The following is a 19,954-nucleotide window of genomic DNA, read 5'->3' on the forward strand; positions in this document are numbered from 1 at the left end:
GCTAGTAGATGGGGAGATAGGAAGGATAACTTCTAGTTTTGGAACAAATCAAAATGAATAACAAGAAAGCCCATCTTAGAAGAAGTATAAGATACATACCTACCATTTCTATACTCAGAGCTTAAAAAATTATTACATCCAATGAATAGTAAAAGCATTGTTTTCAAAGGAACCTTCAGAGAATAAAACTGAGTTTTTAGAAATTAGAAGATGATAGGCATGATTGAAAAGCTCAGTAGAAGATTTGAAAAAGAAAGGCAACAAAATAGCCTAGGAATAAGATCAAAGAGATGAAAAATGGCAAAGAAGATAGAAAAATAAATGGCCAGCCTAGGACTTCAAGAAAGAGAAAAATACAGACAATATAATAAAAGGAAGAATACCATCAAAACCGGAAGGGTATAGAATGTAGGTATTTTTTGTTGATCTGTTTTGGAGTTTAAAAGTTCTATGAGGCAAAGCGTGTAATATACCTAGCTGCTTACATAAGAACACAAGTTGAAGTCTTTTTTGGGGGTGGGGGTAGTGTGTTGTGGTACGTATGCTGCACAAAGTGCTCTTATTTTCTGAACCATCACTAGCACTTGCATAACTACCAACAAAGGCAGGAAATAAGCATACCACCTGTAAGCACTCTGGATGATTCTGTTGTGACCTTACAAATAACAATCACATTTTGTTCCTCTCTATAACTAAGCACTATCCTATCAAATATGACACTTTCCTTCTACCTACCCTATGTCTACTGTCTTCAACAATGTAGTTTAGTTTATATGTTTGAGAGAAAGGGAATATGAATGAATGAGAATTGGCATGCCAGGGCTTCCAGCCACTGCAGTCAAACTCCAGATGTGTGTGAAACTTTGTGTGCATATGCAACCTTGTGTGTCTGGCTTATGCGGGATCTGGGGAGTTGGATGTGAGTTCCTAGGCTTCACAGGCAAGCACATATTAACTGCTAAGCTAAGCCATCTCTCTAGCCCTGTGTCTTTTTTTTTTTTTTTTTTTTGGTTCTTTGAGGTGTATTCTCAGGGTGGCCTTGAACTTGAACTCATGGTGATCCTACTACCTCTGCCTCCTAAGTGCTTGGATTAAAGGCATGCACCACCATGCCTGGCCCTGTATCTGGTTTCCAATAGGTGGTAAGGAATTGAACTCAGACCAACAGTGCAAGCAACTGTCTTTAATTGCTAAGCTTTCCTCCCAGACCCTGTCTTATTTCCAAGGTTCAATACACCTCAAACAGTAATGTAGCTGGTAGAGATATCATGTGCTCAATAGTAAGAGCTCTAAACATCAGAGATTTATCTTTAGACTTAAAATACTTTTAGAGTTGACTTGAAACTAGGTTTTACATACATGTCCATAATGCTTGTAGGTTTCATGGTTTAATGGTGAGTACTCTGGACCCTGAACCCACTGACAGGTAGCCCTTATGGACTAAATTTTGAAATATGTAATATTAAAAACATTATTTAAAGGAGAAGGCAAACAACTAAAATTGGTGCATATGGCTCTTTCTGGCTGTTTACTTTCTGTTAGAAGCAAATGTGGGCAAAGGCATGTGCCTGTGTGTTGCCTACTTTTCTGGAACACAGGGAGGAGAGGCAGTTTAACTATACATGTGAAAAAGAGCTGGGCACAGTGGCACATGTATCATCCCAGTGCTGTGGTAGCAGAGGCAGAAGGATAGGGAGATTCAAGAAACAAAAGAACAAAATGACCATTATATTACATGTGAAAAGTCATAAAATGGTTCACTGGATTTCCCAACCCTTCTAGGAGTCTAAGCAAATTGAGGAAAAATGTTTACAAAGATGTATGTAATGGTGTTTATAATAGTGAAAAAAACAAAAACAAAGCATGGCCAGTAACAGAATGGATGTTACACCAAATACCTTACCTTATGATGTAACAAAATGTTATAGCATTTGTCATTGCTTGGATGAACCCCTGGGTTCTATTCCTGGTACCACATAAACCTGTGTGTTTGCACACTCCTGTAATAATAACCCAGCACTCAACAGGTAGCAGCAAGCATATCAAAAGTTCAAGGTCATTCTCAGCTATATAGGAAATCTGAAGCCAGCCTGTGATTGAGACCCTAATCTCAAAATGAAAGTGAAAGATTATCTGTAGACACAGGAAGCTTTCTCACAATGTTAAGCAAATGAACAGTGCTCTACATGTAAAAACTGAAGTTCAAAGTAGTCACATATACTTTAACACCTAAAGTAAATACAAATTTCTTGAAAAATAAAGCTATAGAGAGAAATGCCTGCTGGTTTTCTAAATAAAAGTATGGTGGTGGCTTTATTGTCAAATTTAAACTTTCTGATAGTTTATAAACTTCTTTTGGTAAATTTCTTTATCATTTCTAGTTGTGTATTTCTGAATGGATTTACAGGACCAATTTTGGAACAGGTTATTAATAAGACAAAGAAATAAACTAGGAAAATATTTTAGCAGTATGGGTGCAGTACTAAATTTTCTTCACTGTGAGGATCATAGTTGTACTGAGTTTATTCAGTTGTGTTTCCTTCCTGAATGAAAACTTTAATTTGCTTCCTCATGTATCACTCTACTGTCTGTTGATGTCAGCAGTAAGAGAAGCTATTTTCCCTAATTCAAAATGGGACCCTATAGCCCCCAGATAAACCGGTTGATTGAATATCCATTATCATGGCAAAGTGCAAGGTTTTTTTTGCCACTTATTATGTGAGTTTACCTAAGTTACTGTTTCTCTCGCTTGCTCACTCACTCTCGCTCTCACTCACTTTAGGTGTCTGTTACAATTCAACAATCAAAATAACTCTCCCTTGTTATTTTGTGTTCTTAGAGTATTATGAGAAAGTTGAAATTTCAAATAAGGATGCTTCTTGGATACTATTCATGTTCTCTTATCTATTTGCAGGGCAAGAACAGGGCAAATTTCTTTAAACTATTAGGCAAATGGTTCCTAACCCTTCCATTGTAATTTAAAAATATTTTCTATTTCCTATTGCACTCTGCAACTATTAACTCTTACTGTTCGGTGTTATGGTCCATAGTCTGTAATTCTGTTGCCCAGGTCAGCTTCAAACTCAGGGCAGTTCTGTTTCAGTCTCCCAAATGCTGGGATGGCAGACATATGCCACCACTTCTGGCCTATAGCTTCTGAGTCACATAAAATTATATTACTAAATGAAACAAAAGTTGTTGCAAAATAATCTCAGCACAGCTAAATTCATGTACTAATGTCTACCTAATAGTTAACTGTCCATATTGTAATGTTTTAACATTTTCAACAATTGTTAGCTTTCAATATTAAAGGTATGTAAGAGAATCATTGTCAACATTAAAGCTTTGTCTAGGGTTGTCAGCTATATGCTACAAATCAGTGACTTGTCCTTAAAATACCAACTTTGTGACTGTGTTTAGCCAGTGATAGATTCTTCCTATTCTGTTTCAAACTATGAATTAAAAAAAATTGTCACAGCCATTTTGCTTCCTTCCTCCGCCATCCCAATAGCTCTGCAATACTTGTTTGTTGTGGTTATTTGGCCACTTAATTGTAAAGCTTTTTGAAGTGATGCTTTTTGTTTAAAGGAATAAGTATAAAAGTACTTTGCTGATATTTAAATTGTAAATTGAAGACTATAGTTTAAGGAAGTCTCTTTCTCAGACTTTGGAGCTATTACTTGACAAGACTGTTCTATCAGCAGTGTAGCGTTCAACAGGTTCTCTCCTGCATGCAGAACTAGCTGCTTACATAAGAACGCAATCTGAAGTCTCTTGGTGGCGGGGGTTGAGTGTGTGATGTGGTGTGTATGCTGCATAAAATGCTCTTGTTTTCTGAACCATCACCCCAGCCTTTTTTCTCCTCCATTCCACTTTAACTTACCAGTTAACCAAAAGTTTGTTATTAGTATATTCTAAAAATAAAACAGCAGTACACTTGGAATCTCGTATTCAAATGTAGACTTATTTCTTACTAGGGTCTAAGCTCTCTAACATTCCTGTGTCTGAGTGTCTACATCTGCTAAATGAGATTAGTGACATCTCTCAGGATGCTAATAAGGATCACAGAACTACCAAGTAAATAGTAGTTATTACGAATTATGTTACTTTAGTGCCCTTTAAACTGAGTAACTTGAATTTTATCTGTTCAAGATCAAACAAGTTAGTTTATTCCTATAATTTTTTTCTAGTCAGTGGATATAAATATGACAGTGTGACTAGTCACCTCACTTCTAGTTGAGGTTATATAATATTAAGTTTATTCTATTAAATTAAACTAGTCATTTCCTTTGTATGTGTGTATTCATGTTGGGTGAAGGGTGAGTGTAGAACATGCCATGGCACACATGTGGAGACCAGACAACTTTTGGGTTTTGGTCCTCACCTTCTACCTTGTTTGAGGCAAGGTCTCTCTTGATCTCATTCTTTTAAAGAATTATTTATTTACTTACTTACTTACTGATTTGTAAGCAAACAGAAAGAGAATGGGTGTGCTGGGGCTTCATGTCACTGCAAACAAACTCCAGGTTCATGTGCCATTTTATGCATCTGACTTTACATGGGTAATGGGGAATCAAACCAAGGCCAACAGGTTTTGCAAGCAAGCACCTTAACTGCAGGGCCATCTCCCCAGCCCCTCATGCTCATTTTTGCTGTTTACTACTGTGCTGACCTGTCTAGCTGGCCTGCAAACTTCCAGAGAATTCTTGTCTCTTGTCTCCTACCTGGTCATTGGGGTTCTGATATTAGAAGTCCTCCACAGCTTCTGGCTTTTACTATAAGATCTGAGAATTCAAACTTCGGTACTTAGGCCTGAGAGCCAAACACTATATCCACTGCACCATCTCTTCAGCACCATACTCATTATTTTAGTTCTGTTTTGGAAAATGCACTTTAAATCATTGCATATGCACAATTTGATACTTTAGTGGAGCAGGATATGTCACTTAAATACATGTATTAGGTTCCAGTTTTTAAGAATAAATTAGTCAACATATCATGTACTTCAAATCTCCTCTAAAGGCAAAAAAAGAAAAAAGCTGTGATGACTATATGACACACACTGTTATACATTTTTAGTATGCTGTTATCTTGTTAATTTGGTGTTTTAATGACCAATATGTTATATTATATATATTATATAATATATTAGTTATATTATATAATATTATTATATTATATAATATATAATATTATATAACATATTATATAATATATTAGTTTAAGTCAAATATCTAGATAAAATGTAAATTTCTACATACTTTTTAATCTTTTTATTATAAGTAATTTATGCTGTATTATGATGTATAGTCAGGAGAGGAAGAAGCAGCAATGAAGTTTCATAGTCTTACCTACTTAATGACCCACATAATGTTACCTTTAGCAACTTCAGTGACTACCCTCAAGATCCTTGCCAAGCAACAGTCAAGGTGAGGTACATGGGTTTTAAAATTAGGCAAAACTTAATTCAAATCCAGGGGGTACCTTATGATGTATCTTTAACAAACAAATGACTTAATTTCAGTATTCTTGTTTATAAAATAAGCTCACTTGTAAGGATTATTTGAACTAATATATCTATGTATGAACCAAATTGTGTGTGAGTGTGTGTATACTATTAAAATCTATAGTTCCAATATTGTTGTGATAGGACCATTTTGTTTAACTCACTGAAGACTTTCTCAATCTTAATTTTTTTAAATTTTGTTCATTTTTATTTGTTTGAGAGTGACAGGGAGAGAGAGAGGCAGAGAGAGAGAGAGAGAGAGAGAGAGAGAGAGAGAGAGAATGGGCGTTCCAGGGCTTCCAGCCACTGGAAACAAACTCCAGATGTGTGTGCTCCCTTGTGCGTCTGGCTAACGTGGGTCCTGAAGAATCGAGCCTTGAACTGGGTTCCTTAGGCTTCACAGGCAAGCGCTTAACTGCTAAGCCATCTCTCCAGCCAATTTTTTTTTTAAATCAAACTGGGTGTACTGTAGATACCCACCCAGTAGCCTTTGAATTCTAGAGACTCTGTTCTTCTGATTTTAATAGAGACAAGTTTTCTTGTATCCACACTATTTCTTAAATGTTTATCTCATTTCCATGGGTATTCAGGATGCTGGGTGAGAGCATCAACACCATATATATATATATATATATATATATATATATATATATATATATATATATACATATATGTATGTATGCATATATATATGTGTGTGTGTGTGTGTGTGTGTGTGTGTGTGTGTGTGTGTATACATACGTACACACACACACACACACACACACACACCGCTAAAAAGAGGGGGAGAGGAAAAAGGGCTATTGCCTGGGTCTGACTGACTTCATCAGTTGGTACAACAGAATACAGTTTCACATTAACATGGGAATCTAAAAATTCAAGAATTAAGTCTAGTCCTATTTTGGAAAGAAGTTTGTATATGCTCTTAAATGTTGTGAGGCTTATTCTGAGGGGTTTTCTCTATTTTTACTAATATAGACACATGTTGTGCATTTGTTTTTGTTCCTATGAATATCTTTGTGTGATTTAGGAACAATGCTAACTGTGAAGCATAAGATATACAATAGTTTTTAAAATATTTGTAAATTTAAACAGTACATTCAAAGTCATGTGACTATTTGATCTTCAAAATCCCTTATATGCAAATAAGGGTATTTGTTACTTGTGCTTTATGTTACTGAGACAGTATCGGCCAGCCCACAAAGTAGAAAGCACTGCTTAATTTTTTTTGTTTTGTTTTATAAACATTTATTCCTTAGTTGAACAACCTCTACACACAATACTGTATGGTTTGCTTTGTTGAAAAGAATTTTAGGTCTCAAGGTTTTATGAGTTTGTGATGAATATTCTCTGGTAATCTTATGAGAAGGAAGATTCAAATCAAACCATCTATTTTTAAGAAAGCAAGTCCAAAATCTACAATAAGTAGATTTACTTTTATTTCTTCCATATTCAAATTCACCCTGGCAAACAGTAGCCACACATGTGGTGCAAAGCTTGATGTCCTTTAAGGCGAGGTTAACTTAGCCAGGGATGAGCAACTGCAGACACAACCTAGGGTTAGGCTGCTCAGTAGCTTTATGGGAGGGGGTCAAGCACACCGACCTCAGACCAACTGACCAACCTGACAGAAACCATTTCCTGCAATGACTAGAGGCTTCATAATGCACACTATTTCTAAAGACACAGGACTCTCAAGACTTTCTGTAAGCTCAGGTATTATCGAAAGAATGACCACTGGTTTACCACTTTGCCATCCAGGCAGAATCTTCACTACTTATAGTCTTAAGGGAAATAATTTGCCTAGCTTTCAAATCCTCTTAGTGCCAACAAATTGGTGTAAAAAATGGGCAATAAACACAGAATTCTAGATTTCAGAGAACCACAACATCAAGTCTTCTCAACCTTTATGTGAACTTTGTGGCACTGTTGACTTAGCTAATTTTGTTTCATTATTTTTCTAACAACAAAAAATCCCTTTAATTTTACCAGATTTTAAAAAATAGTGGCCATTTAGAAGCCTTTTTCTTCCTAAGTAGCAGTTGTACAGATAAAACACTGGAACCAACTTTTTAAAATACCCGTTGTTAGGCTGGCTCAGTGGTTAAGGTGCTTGCTTGCAAGACCTGACACCCCAGTTGGATTCCCCAGTACTCACATAAAGCCAGTTGCATGAAGTGGTGCATGAGTTCCTTTGCAGTGGCTGGAGGCCCAGGCCATTCTTCTCTGCTTGCAAATAAATTGCCCCTTGTTCTGATTAAACAAAATCCAACGTTATGGTGACTCACACCTTTAATCCCAGCACTTGGGAGGCTGGGAAGATGGCCTTAAGTTTAAGGCAATCCTGAAAGACTGAATTCCAGGTCAGCATGGGCTACAGCGAGACTACCTCAAAAATAATAGCTGTGGGGGGGAGAGAGGGTATTACCATGGGATATTTTTTTATAATTATGGAAAATGTTAATAAATTTTTTTTTAAATAACTGTTAACGTCGTACCAACTAAGCTGTCCTCCATGCACCAAACAAATCTACAGGGCTAGTTTCAGTACTCCTTTTTTCTCAAACACTGTACATAACTCCCTAATAAGAATGCAAAGACAAGTTTATCTTATGAGAAACAAGATACACCATCACTTATAGTCAAACATTATTGCACTTTTGACAATGTCACAAAGCATTCAGAAAAAGAACTGCAGACTACTTTTAACAGACAAATAACACCTTTAAACGACGTAACTGTCCTAAATTTGTTTATTAGGTGTGGATTTTACAAACATCCCTGCTATTAGCAGTAGCGGTGGAGCTGGAGGGTATTGCACCTTCTCCAAGCTGCACAGTGAGAACCACCAATAGTGTGGTGGAACTCGTGGCCCTTTCCAAGGCCACGACTCTTGCGGCCTGCAGAAGTCAGCCCGCCCAACTCCCTGTGCTTGTGATCCACTGAGTGTCAGGATTTCTTCTGATAGCTTTATGGAATGGATCAATGAGGATAACCTCAAAGAATTTGTATGTGGAATCTTCGCCAACCCAGTAAGAATTCAGGACTCTCAGCCCCACAGTGATGTCCAGCTCTCTCCTCCGCAGCAGACTGAAGACTTCGGGCAAACTTCAGCTGGTTAACACTGTGGTGTACAGGCTTGCCGTAAGTTGCACCCTTAGGGACTGGGCATTTGCGACCACCATGGCGCACACGAATCCTGTATGTGACATAACCTTGCTTGGCCTTGTAGCAGCACCGAGAGCTGGCGGTACTGCCAGCAGCAGAACCGCAGCAGGAAGCGCATCACGTCTGACTGCTGCTTCCTCCACAGCTCCTGGATGTACTTGTGTGCACCCATGCCAGCTCACGTCTGAAGGCTGCCTCCAGACGGAAAGGAAGCAGCACTGCTTGCTTAATTGAAGACCTGAATTTACCTCAACTTCCCATTTTTGTCACTTTATCGCAGCATAAGTAGAATATTAGTCCATAATGTTGATTTTAGTGTAAGTTTGTGTAGCAGAATAGGAAGACACATGATTAAACTTTAGTTTCTGATTGTGTCACCTTAAGCAAGTTGGCTTCTCTAAATTTGTTTCCTTGTCTATAACTTAAAAAGTGTTCACCTCATATGTTATAGGGAAGATGAAGTGGGACAATATAAAGAGTTAGTTTGCACAGTAGTACCTTTATAGATAGCTGAAAGGTGACACCTATATTCTGGGTATGGTCTCATAAACATAGCTGCTGCAGAACTCTTCCATATCAGATGAAGTTATCAGGTATAAGTATGCTAAATAAAATAGCATCTAAACTATATGCAAGATGTTGGTGAGGTGAGAACTAATACATGGGCCTACCTAAGAGGAGTTACTGGTAGAAAAATAGAAATATGTGTGTCAAAGGTAACATAAGAGCTCTGTGTAAAGTATTACATAGCAATACTTGGGTAGATGTTTCAGGATAGAGGACTAGATATTAGCACAGACTCCAGGAGAAACATGTCACATATTAGACACTTGGTAAGTATTTGTGGAACATAGGACCTCTGAAAAGAGGCACCAAATTGTTTGTGTCTGGAGAAAGACACATGACTGGAGATAGAAAAGGGAGGCTTGTACTACATACACTGGAGAAGTGCCTAAATTTTTCATTAGGGCAGGGGAAACGTTAAAGGTATAGAAGTTGGAATGGGACAGTAGAGCTAGGACTACTTAGTGTTAACCATGTCATAATTAAGTGTAGGTGTGAGAGAAGGCACGTATGGAAAAGAAAAAGCACATGGCACAGTGTTACTAGGAATAATAAGTAGAATGGGGAAAGGGTGGGACTGGTAAAATTCCTACATTTATATATGGAGGGTTCAAATCTCTAAGAATGGAATAAGGAGGTCAAACATGGTAGTGTAAGCCTATAATCCTAGTGTTCTAGTACTCAGGAAACTAAGGCAGGAGGATTCAAGTTCAGGGCCAGCCTGGGTCTTGTCTTATAAGGTGGTAACTGTATACTGGGTATAATCTCAAAAATATGTATACTGGTAGCTACTTTACATTCTTTTACAAATCAAAAAAAATGAATAGGAAGGGGAGTAGAGAGATGGTTTAGCAGTTAAGGTGCTTGCCAGCTAAGCCTATGGACCCAAGTTCAATTCCCCACTGCCCAAGTAAGCCAGATGCACATGGTGGCTCATGCATCTGGAGTTCAGTTGCAGTGGCTAGAGGCCCTGGCATGTCCATGCTCACCTTCTCTCTCTCTTTCTCTCTCTAATAAGTGAATTAATAGAAATAAAAAAGAATAGAATAAATATTTAGAAATAAGTTACCATCCTAAACTCAAGTGGAATAAAAGCAAAGATGTGAGAGCATACTGTTGGAAAATAGCAATCATTCTACCATTGTCTTTCTCCTGTTTTTTTCTTGTGTAAAGATGTCACATTCATAACTGTTCATAACAAAACATATATTACCCTAGTGTGCTCCTAAGAGTAAAGAAGACTCAAGAGCAGATCTCCATTTTGGAAATAACCACGTAATGAATAATGTTTTTATTTACTGTCTTTGCCAGTCTTGGTCCTCGTATACTATTTCTCCTTAAAACTCATGTCCCTTAATGGAAGCTGAAAAATAGAATTGAGAACACAAATGAAAAAGGGAATGCTTGGGGTATACAAGATTTATAACATTTCATCTTTGGCACTTAAGTACTGACACAGTTGTTAGGAAGTAAATTTCCTAGTATAATGATCAGACTGAGAATTTCTTGTTCTGGTGAGAAAGAAACATGTCATTTTTGCTAAGATAAAGAAATATGTAAGATCAACAAATTCCCTTTCAGCTAGGTGTATTCTTCATTGCTTTTTTATATCCACACATACTTGAAAATTATGGCCAGCTTATTTGGAGTGTACTGGCTGAAGACTTAGGCTTTAAAGTCAAAGGAACTAAACATAGACATCACATGGCAAGCCACTGGTGTCTCAGACTGAAAGAAGAGCTCTTCTTCACTTATCCTTTACTGAGAGTTTTCTTGGCCTATTGCTGTGCATAGGTTTTGTTACCCTTCCTTAACTTCTTCCCTAACATAAGTGAGACTAAATGAACTGTAGCTTGGAGAAAGTGTTAATACACAGCTAAGGTTGAAACTTCTCTCCATAAATGCAAAGCAAAAAGAATCACCAGTCTTTTGAATAAGCTGAAATATGTTCCACTAAAACCATTTAACAGAAATAGTGTGAAAGTCTTCTCCTAGGGTACTTCCATATTTGATTAATAACAAATCAGTAATCCTTTAGCTAAAGCAAAGATAAACAGGCAGTCAAAAATAAAATCACCTGCTTTGTGCAGCTGCATATTTACATTTTTCCCAATGAACAAAGATAAGAAAGATAAGACTTTAATGTGTAAAAACCACCCTTTAGTGCTAGCCTTAGAGGGAAAAGTAAAAGTAAATTACTCTCTTAATCTAATACTATCTTGATAACTAGCTCTATCTAATCTCTGGCCTCAACTCTGCTTCAGATCTTCTTTGGACTTTCCTTAAATCAGACTACTTAGGGCTGCTTCAATAGAGCAGTTATTCCATTTTCAGAGAATTTAGAGGGCTTGAAAATATTTCTGGTCCTTGTTGCTTAAAGCTTTATGGCAAAGATGTCTGAATCTCAGCATTACTGATATGTTGTAGAAGCTGTCCTGTTCCTTGTAGCAGCATCTAGCATTTCCCCATTTGTGAAATAGACAATTTCTTTAGATATTGCCATATACATCCTATGGTCAGAATTACTTCTTATCAAAAACTACAGCCTGTGGTATTTAGACAAAAACTGAGAGAAGCCAATAGAGAATATACATGCACTATTTTTGGTTGTTAAAAATTAATCCAGTATTAGCAGCTGTATTTCCAACATTCTTCCCATGCTAGTCTCAACTTGTTTTCTGAGGTGATATATACCTTTTGCTTCTTAAAATGGAATTTTTACATTGCATTTGAAAAAATGTTGATTAAATTTACTTACATTGGATTGAGGGTTAAGCCAACCATAACACTTTGGTTTATAAGAGTTTATCATCTCTATTCTGTGAAGAAAACCTCTTTAGCAAACAATGCCATTTTCTTCCCATTTAGAAATATTTCATGGCAACCAAGCTATTACACTGCAGTGTTGTTATAAATTCTAGCAGATCTGGTTTCGAGTTCTCACTCAGTATTTTCTGTAACAGCAATTCTCATTGTGTTGACATTTGCACTGACAAGATGACTACAATTGCTAGTGCCTTGTGTACAATAATAATTGTATTTACTGTCACATACTTACACATAGAAAAGGTCAGTTCCACTGAACATCAGTGAGGAAGCAAAAAAAAAAAAATGGGGGGCTGGAGAGATGGCTTAGCGGTTAAGCGCTTGCCTGTGAAGCCTAAGGACCCTGGTTCGAGGCTTGGTTCCCCAGGTCCCACGTTAGCCAGATGCACAAGGGGGCGCACGCGTCTGGAGTTCGTTTGCAGACGCTGGAAGCCCTGGCACGCCCATTCTCTCTCTCCCTCTATCTGTATTTCTCTCTGTGTCTGTCGCTCTCAAATAAATAAATAAATAAAAATATTTTTAAAAAAATGGTTGCAGTTAAATATAAATCCATGCATACATATATCTTTTAAGTACCTGTGTGACAAAATGGAAGTATGCAGAAAACACTTTTGCTACATTGAACTAATGATGGTTGTCACAAGGAAAGCCATGTGTAAGATTCTCTGGGGCTAGGGAGATGGACTCAGTTGGTAGGGTGCTTGCTGTATAAGCATGAAAATTGGAGTTTGGATCCCCAGCACCCATGTAAATTCTGGGTGGGTATGATGACCTATAATTCCAGTATTCCAGAGGTGGTGACAAGGGCTCCCCAGTGCAAGCTGGCTAAGTACAAGACTAGCAGAATTGACAAGCTCTGGGCTCAAGTAAAATACACTGCCTAGGTAAAATAAAGATGATAGTGACTGAGGGAGACATAGCCACCTCTGCCCTACATATATACCATATGGCACCACCCTTCACCAAAATAAAATTAAGTTGTACTTGAACAAGCCATTGTTTTTCATAGAATACTACAAGATACAAATCATTATCTTTAGCATTGGCTATCTGTCAGGTGTTTTTTCAGAAATGACTGAATCAAATTTAATAAAGGAAAATAACTCATAGTATCTGTTGCCAACAATATAAATAGATTTTTTTTAATTTTTGAAGATTCTCTTGTCATTGTGAGCTTGGAAAATGTAAGTTTTATATAATGTAGAGTATCAATATTTGGAAGATCTTCAAAACTCACAGAACCACTGTTTGCCAGCACCTTATGCAAATTGTATACCTAGCATACACACAAAAATATCTGAATGCTCCAAATCCAATTTTTGGAGCACTGACATGGCACTCAAAAAATTTTCAAATTTTAGAGCGTTTCAGATTTTTGTATCAGGGTGTTCTCCTGGTGAAGTCTTAAAATATTCCAAAATACAAAACTCCACAAAACAAGAAACCCTTTGGTCCCAAGTAGTCCAGGTAAAGAATGCTCAGCCTGTGGTAGAAAAACATGATTTTATTATACAGTTATCAAATTTCCAATACAGTTTCAGGTTATACACTGAAATAGTCACCATTAAAATACTGAATTTCTGGACTTGTCATGGAATCAAAAATGTTTATCTTTAATTATCTGAACTTAACCTCTTGAATGATCTTTTTCAGTGCAGAAAGAGCAGTTTGGAGGTGGTGGTGGTAGTATAAAGAGAATTCCTAGAAATAGGAGAGAGACCTAGTGTTTGATAGTCACCAAGTATATACCAGTGCTTTATAGAACTCACACCCCTCCTTAGAATGATATTGCTACCAACAGAGTAGAGTCACAGCAGTTAAATTCACCTGCCACTCAGCTGTTACAGCACTAGAGCTGGGATTTGAACCCAGGTTTGTTTGCTTATAAGACTAAGTGCCTTCCTAATCAGACACAAGAGGCAGCTAAAAATAATTCTGTCACTCCTCCCTAGATAAAAGTTTCAGGTTCAGTAACACTGCATGTTTGATACATCATCTTAGTGTCTGGTGTTCAGGTACAGGAAGTATCTGCTAAATGAATGGGTATAATTTGTATCTTTGACTATGTGAATAACTTTTATAACCTTTACATGATTGTTTCATCCATGTTCCTTTCGTCAGTTATTTTTTGTACAACAAAATCTTTCAAAACCCAGATATGCTTGGCCCTCCCTTTCCCTCTTTCAATTCTCAAGTAAATTTAGTGTTGAGTGCACTTGCCAGTATGACTGAGAACTAGTCACATTCTAGAACTCACGTGGAACAAAATACTTTGTTCCTATGACTCTTCACTTAAAAGAAAAGTACCTGGGAATAGTCAGTTTAAAAAGAAACTTCTCAACACAATCACAAGGTTTGGTGGGGTTGTAAATAATAACTATCACAGATGAAAACAACCTTATGACCAAGACATTTTGCTATCCCAGGCATGGGGGATGAAATATGCAGTTATTACAATATACCTTTAATTTTTGCAATGGTTTTTTGTATCCATCCATTTCTTATAGTGGTGGTCAGTACAGTACATAATTCTCACTTTTGTAACAATAGCTGATATACTTTTTTCCACTGATATCTGTGGTAACGTGGCAGCATGCAGTTCTTACCTTACATAGCCCAGCGGATTGTGTGAAGGGCTGTCAGAAGCTCACTTAGTTCCCAGATTCTTAACTGCTATTGTTTCAATCCACATACTTAGTTTTCACTTTACTTTTACCATTTGCCATGTGTAGCTCACATATGAATGGCCTGAATGTTTTGGGTGTATTTTAAATTAAGTAATATTTTGGGGAATACTGACCTACATTTTAGGCTTAACAACACTTACATTCCACTTTCTTCAATTTTTCTGAAAGAGCAAAGAATAAATATGCAAAAATCAATTGTCTACTAAATGTAGAAACTATGTACTAGACATTTTATTCATAATCTACAGGTTATCGCCTTCTCAGTTTACCAATAAAGGATGAGGAAACAAGGGCTCAGAGTAGTAGATGCCTACCCAAGGCCACACAGGCTGTTAAGTGGGAGAGCTGTAACCTGGAACATGTTAGTTTTCCCCCTGACCACTCACCATTGCCTGCATGCCTTCATCTAGGGGACAGTGACATCTTTTCAAAGGGTTGTTGAAAGGATTAATGATATTCTATTCTACTCTGAAACCATAACGTACTACAAAGTACTACTTATGTATGTGTGTGTGTGTATTTTTTTCATACATATATATAAATTGTATAATTTATAAATTGAAGGAAATATTACAGAGTTAACCTTACAGATAATTAAAAAAAATTTTTTTGGTATTATTTATTTATTTGAGAGTGACAAAGAGAGAAAGAGGCAGAGAGAGAGAGAGAATGGGCGCTCCAGGGCCTCCAGCCACTGCTAATGAACTCCAGATGCGTGCACCCCCTTGTGCATCTGGCTAACGTGGGTCCTGGAGAAACGAGCCTCAAACTGGGGTCCTTAGGCTTCACAGCCAAACACTTAACTGCTAAGCCATCTCTCCAGCCCCAACCTTACAGATCTTTAAACAATCTGCATTTTTCATGAACTCACTGGGTTTATTGACTTAATTATTTTAAGGTATTTTTCTATGTGTCGTGGATGTGTATGTAACATGCTCATATGTGTGTGAACTGGGAAGCCAGATTACAATCTCAGGTGTATTTTTCAATTGCTCTACACCTAATTTTGGGGGACAGGGTTTCTCGCTGAACCTGGAAATCACCTGTTCAGTTAGATTAGTCAGCCTGCAAACACCAAAGAGCTTTCTGACTCCTTCTCCCCAGCAATGGGATCATAGGCACACACTACTGTGCCCAGGTTGGTTTTCTGATTTTGTTTTGTGTTGTTTTTACACGAGTGCTAGGTGTCAGAACTTAGATCTTCATGTTGGTGCAGCAAGTACTTATTCTTGATTTATAACAAATTATTCTTTAAGTACTTCTTGTCTTGAGACAAGGTCTCACACTAGAACTCACTGTGTAGTGCATGCTGGCCTCAAATTTACAGTAATCATGTGGCCTCATCCTGCCAAATGCTACAATTACAGACACGAACCACTTAAAACTACAACTACCTTTCAACTTTTATTCCTAAACAGAATGACAACAACAAAATACTGTTTCTAACTAATGGATAACCGAAACATTCTCCAGTTTGCTGTGTGTTAAATAACTGCAACTGTCATGAAATAAAAGCATGCAACAGTAAAAGATGAGGCAACACCCCACCCCCAATCTACACTTTTTCCTGAATACCATCTCCTAAAGAACAGATGAAGTAGACAAGTTAGGGATATGCTTATAAATTTTTTTTTTAATAGTTGGTAACACAGTTAGGGTGAAGAGTTCCAAAACCAACAGGCTGATACTGTTCATAATTTTGTAATCCTGCTTGGATTTACATAACCAGATAAGGAATGGCCAGTCTAATTCAAGGCAGCAAGCTAAAAATTCTTTTTAGCTATATAATTTTGGTTCTAAAGGCAGCATATGGAGTAAAACTTCTTTAGGAAGATTCAGTATTGGAAAGTATCATTATCAATATAAAATACAATAGTTAATTTATCCTTTGTCTTCATTGCTTTATAAAAATACATTTTAAACAAATATGGCAAGGTAGTAAATTTGGTGAAGATAGTTACAAGGTATATAATCCATATTGTACTTCTTTCAACTTGTTTAATAATTTGAAAACTGAAGAAAAATTTTAAACACTAGTAAATATTACATGTACACTCACTGTGGTTAGGGGTTTGCAAAATGAAAAGTGAGGCATGGTGAAACAGATGCATATTTTTTGGTTTTTGCTTTGGGGTATTTTCATGAAAATGAGCAGGATGGTCCTCAGTGTTGAATGTCTAATGCTTTTTCCAGTATTACTGCAGGCTGGGCAGGAAGGTTATAAATGTAATGTTTCTATGAGACTTTTTCCTAAGCCATAAAGGAATGTTTCAGCTAGTACCAAAGATGTAGGACCAAATTCTGAGATGGTAATTTTTGCTCTAGCACTAGTGTAAAACATGGATAGGACTGTTCTGAGACTAAATTGAATTCCGAAAGATAAGGGGAAAATATTGTCCTAAGTAATTAAAAGAGTAGAAGACATTTTGGGGAAGTGATGGAAATATTCTGTCTTGACAGTACTTATCCACTTAATGAAACATCCATTGCAAACTTAGAAAATGGTGCATTGCACTACTGCATTTAAAACACATCTTAGTAAAGGTGATTATAAAGATAAGTCCTAAGCAATTAATATTTATAATTGGTAAGTGAAACACAACTTAACCATTCTGTTTAAGAGACATTTAAAAAGAATTAGATATTTAATATTAATTTTATATAAAAGAATATAAAATTATTTCAATACCTTTAGAATATTTTAGTACCTATTCAAACTTGAAGATAGAATTCAGTGTGAACATGCTGATGTGGACTGAGAAGTACAGAAAAATGTATTCTGTCTTTCTTTTGCAGTCATGGTAATTAAATCCTAACATGATTCTTCTTCTTCCTTCAGCCCTGGCTTGAGACCAGATGTAAGCTCTCCTCCATCAAGCTCCTCAACAGCAACGGGACCACCTCCCAAACTGTGCCTCGTGTGCTCTGATGAAGCTTCGGGATGTCACTATGGGGTACTGACATGTGGGAGCTGTAAAGTGTTCTTCAAAAGAGCAGTGGAAGGTAGTGTGTGTTTGGAAGAGTTTTATTTTCCCTCGCTGCTGTTTCTATTTCTCACAGGGCATTTTGAAATTTCTATTGTCTGCCAAGCCCACAAAGGGTGGACATTAGTTTAGGAAAAGGAAAGTAGTCATTAGGTCCTCCAACTGGAAGGATAGACAGAAAATATGAAAGCATAAATAGGAAAAAGTTTGGTAAATGAACTGAAGGTAACCTAAGAAAGTGCTGTCATGTGAAAGGATGGTTTTAGGTTTGGACAATCGTATGATGTTCATTGTTTTAGTGTCATGGCTTTACATTCCCCATAAGCAAGGTCGTTTCTGATTCAACAACTATACCAGTCTGGCAAAAGTGAGTGATACTGGAAACTGTAAAGGGAAAGGGACATTCATTTTTCTCACTATGAAGTGAGAACATCATGCTATGGGAAAGTCACAGTACACTAAAGTGAAAACTGAATTAATAATTGCGGGTACAGCAATTATCATACAGAGGTCAGAGTTTAAATTTTGCCTGAGGAAGTAAGGAAGAAGTTGTTTCATTGAAGGAGATTTTGGTATAAGAATGTTGGAGTAACAAAAACCCTACTCTTACTATGGATTTTGACTGCTGACCAGGGTAATAGCATTATCTCCTTAAGAAGGAAAAATTCATTCCATCACATTATTACTGGAAGGGATTCTTGACATTTTACCAGTGAATCCTCTTAGGACAAAATAAGCACATATTTTTTACAAATAATTTAATTATTTGTAAAAGCAGTTGGAAGGCAGTGTGGCCTAAATGCATTTCCTAAACTTGTAATTATATTAATTTTTAAAGAAATGTAATTATCAACTTCTGGGTATGATGGCTACATAAGAGTCACACCAAACCAGCATAGGGAAGGATTTAAGCAAAACCACAACAAAATACAATTTTCCTCCAAAAAGTGAAGGAGTATAGGTTTTTATCAGCCACAGCGGAGAAGCAGGAAAGACCAAGAGACACCAGAAAGGAGGAGACCAGCCAGAATCACAAGGAGGTGCTTGCAGCCCACAGGGATCCACCGGCCCAGCTTGCCTGCCCAACCCAATACCCAGCTATAGGAGCAAAGACCAAACAAGAGGATTTTCCAACCTCATCAAACCTGTAGGGTGAACAGCAGAGATCACCTAAGGAGCTGCTGAAAGGGATATAGGTGTGACCAGCTGAGCAGTTTCAGTAGGACTCCAGGCTGCCTGAAATCTTCCATCCCCAACCATCAGAACCAGGAACCTCCAGAGAATGCATTCAGCCCCAAGCAGCAAGGTATCCAGCACAGCGACAGAGGTGGGCACTCAGCATTGGTGAGATTGAAAGCCACTCCAAAAGGTAACAAGGCTTACTGGCAATAAGAACAGGTGCATAGGCCTGCATTGGAAGTGCTAATCTCTCTTTTCATGTCAGGGCAGGTTATAGGTTACATATTCATTGTTGGCTAAATGGTAACCTTTTCTTTTTTTTTTTTATTTAATTTATTAGTTTTCTTTTCAGCAAATACAGGCAGTTTGGTACCATTGTTTAGGCTCATCTATGATCTACCCCCTCCCATTGGACCCTCCTTGTTGATGTAAATGAGTCATGCATTATGGAGTTTGCCTACAGTTATTGGTACAATAAATGTCTCTGCATATCATGACACAACATGTGACTCTGACATTCTTTCCGCCCCCTCTTCCGCAAAATTTCCCTGAGCCACGTTGGGTTCATTTTTGGTCTGCTTCAGTGATGAGGTGTTGGGACCCTCTGAGGCTCTGGCTCTCTGATTTGGTAGGAGTTGATTTTTCTCTGCGTTGATCTCCTTCCCCTTTGTGCTGGTATCTGGTTCATCAGGAAAACATCACCCTTGCTTTTTGCACCAATTGTCCTTAGTTTCAGTTGGGCCCCTTTTGAGGTATATTGGGGCAGCTCTCTCCTTAGGATCTGCATCTATCTGAAAAAGAGAAGCAGAATCTCCAACGGAGAGTAAGTTAGCACCCGGAAAATTGAGATAACAATTACTTTTTGATAGAGTTTGATAGGTGTAGGCCCTCTTGTAGCCCATGATTGATGGTAGCTTGATATTGGAGAGTGGGCTTATGTTTGGGTATGGTTCTGACTTGTTTCCCAGCTCCAGCTATGGGTCTTGTACCACAGAGGGGATCAGTTAGCCAAATCAAGAGCAGTTGGTTCCCCACCATGG

The 19,954-nt window shown here is 37.5% G+C and overlaps 1 protein-coding gene and 1 pseudogene across 6 annotated transcripts in view; one reads left to right on the top strand and one right to left on the bottom strand.

Moving 5' to 3' along the window:
- Window positions 1-19,954, top strand: part of Nr3c1 (nuclear receptor subfamily 3 group C member 1) — a 125,289-nt gene that overhangs the window by 73,389 nt on the left and 31,946 nt on the right. For 5 of the 6 annotated variants that reach the window (XM_045132027.1, XM_045132029.1, XM_045132026.1 and 2 more), the window contains one exon: window positions 17,591-17,757. In XM_045132027.1, coding sequence (XP_044987962.1) covers window positions 17,591-17,757 — 167 coding nt within the window. The remainder of the gene's footprint in view (window positions 1-17,590; window positions 17,758-19,954) is intronic. The other variant, XM_045132030.1, reaches the window with a different exon arrangement.
- Window positions 8,250-8,846, bottom strand: LOC123454172 (annotated as a pseudogene).

The sequence above is a fragment of the Jaculus jaculus genome, chromosome 13 (assembly GCF_020740685.1).
Source record: "Jaculus jaculus isolate mJacJac1 chromosome 13, mJacJac1.mat.Y.cur, whole genome shotgun sequence".
Classification (NCBI taxonomy): domain Eukaryota; kingdom Metazoa; phylum Chordata; class Mammalia; order Rodentia; family Dipodidae; genus Jaculus; species Jaculus jaculus.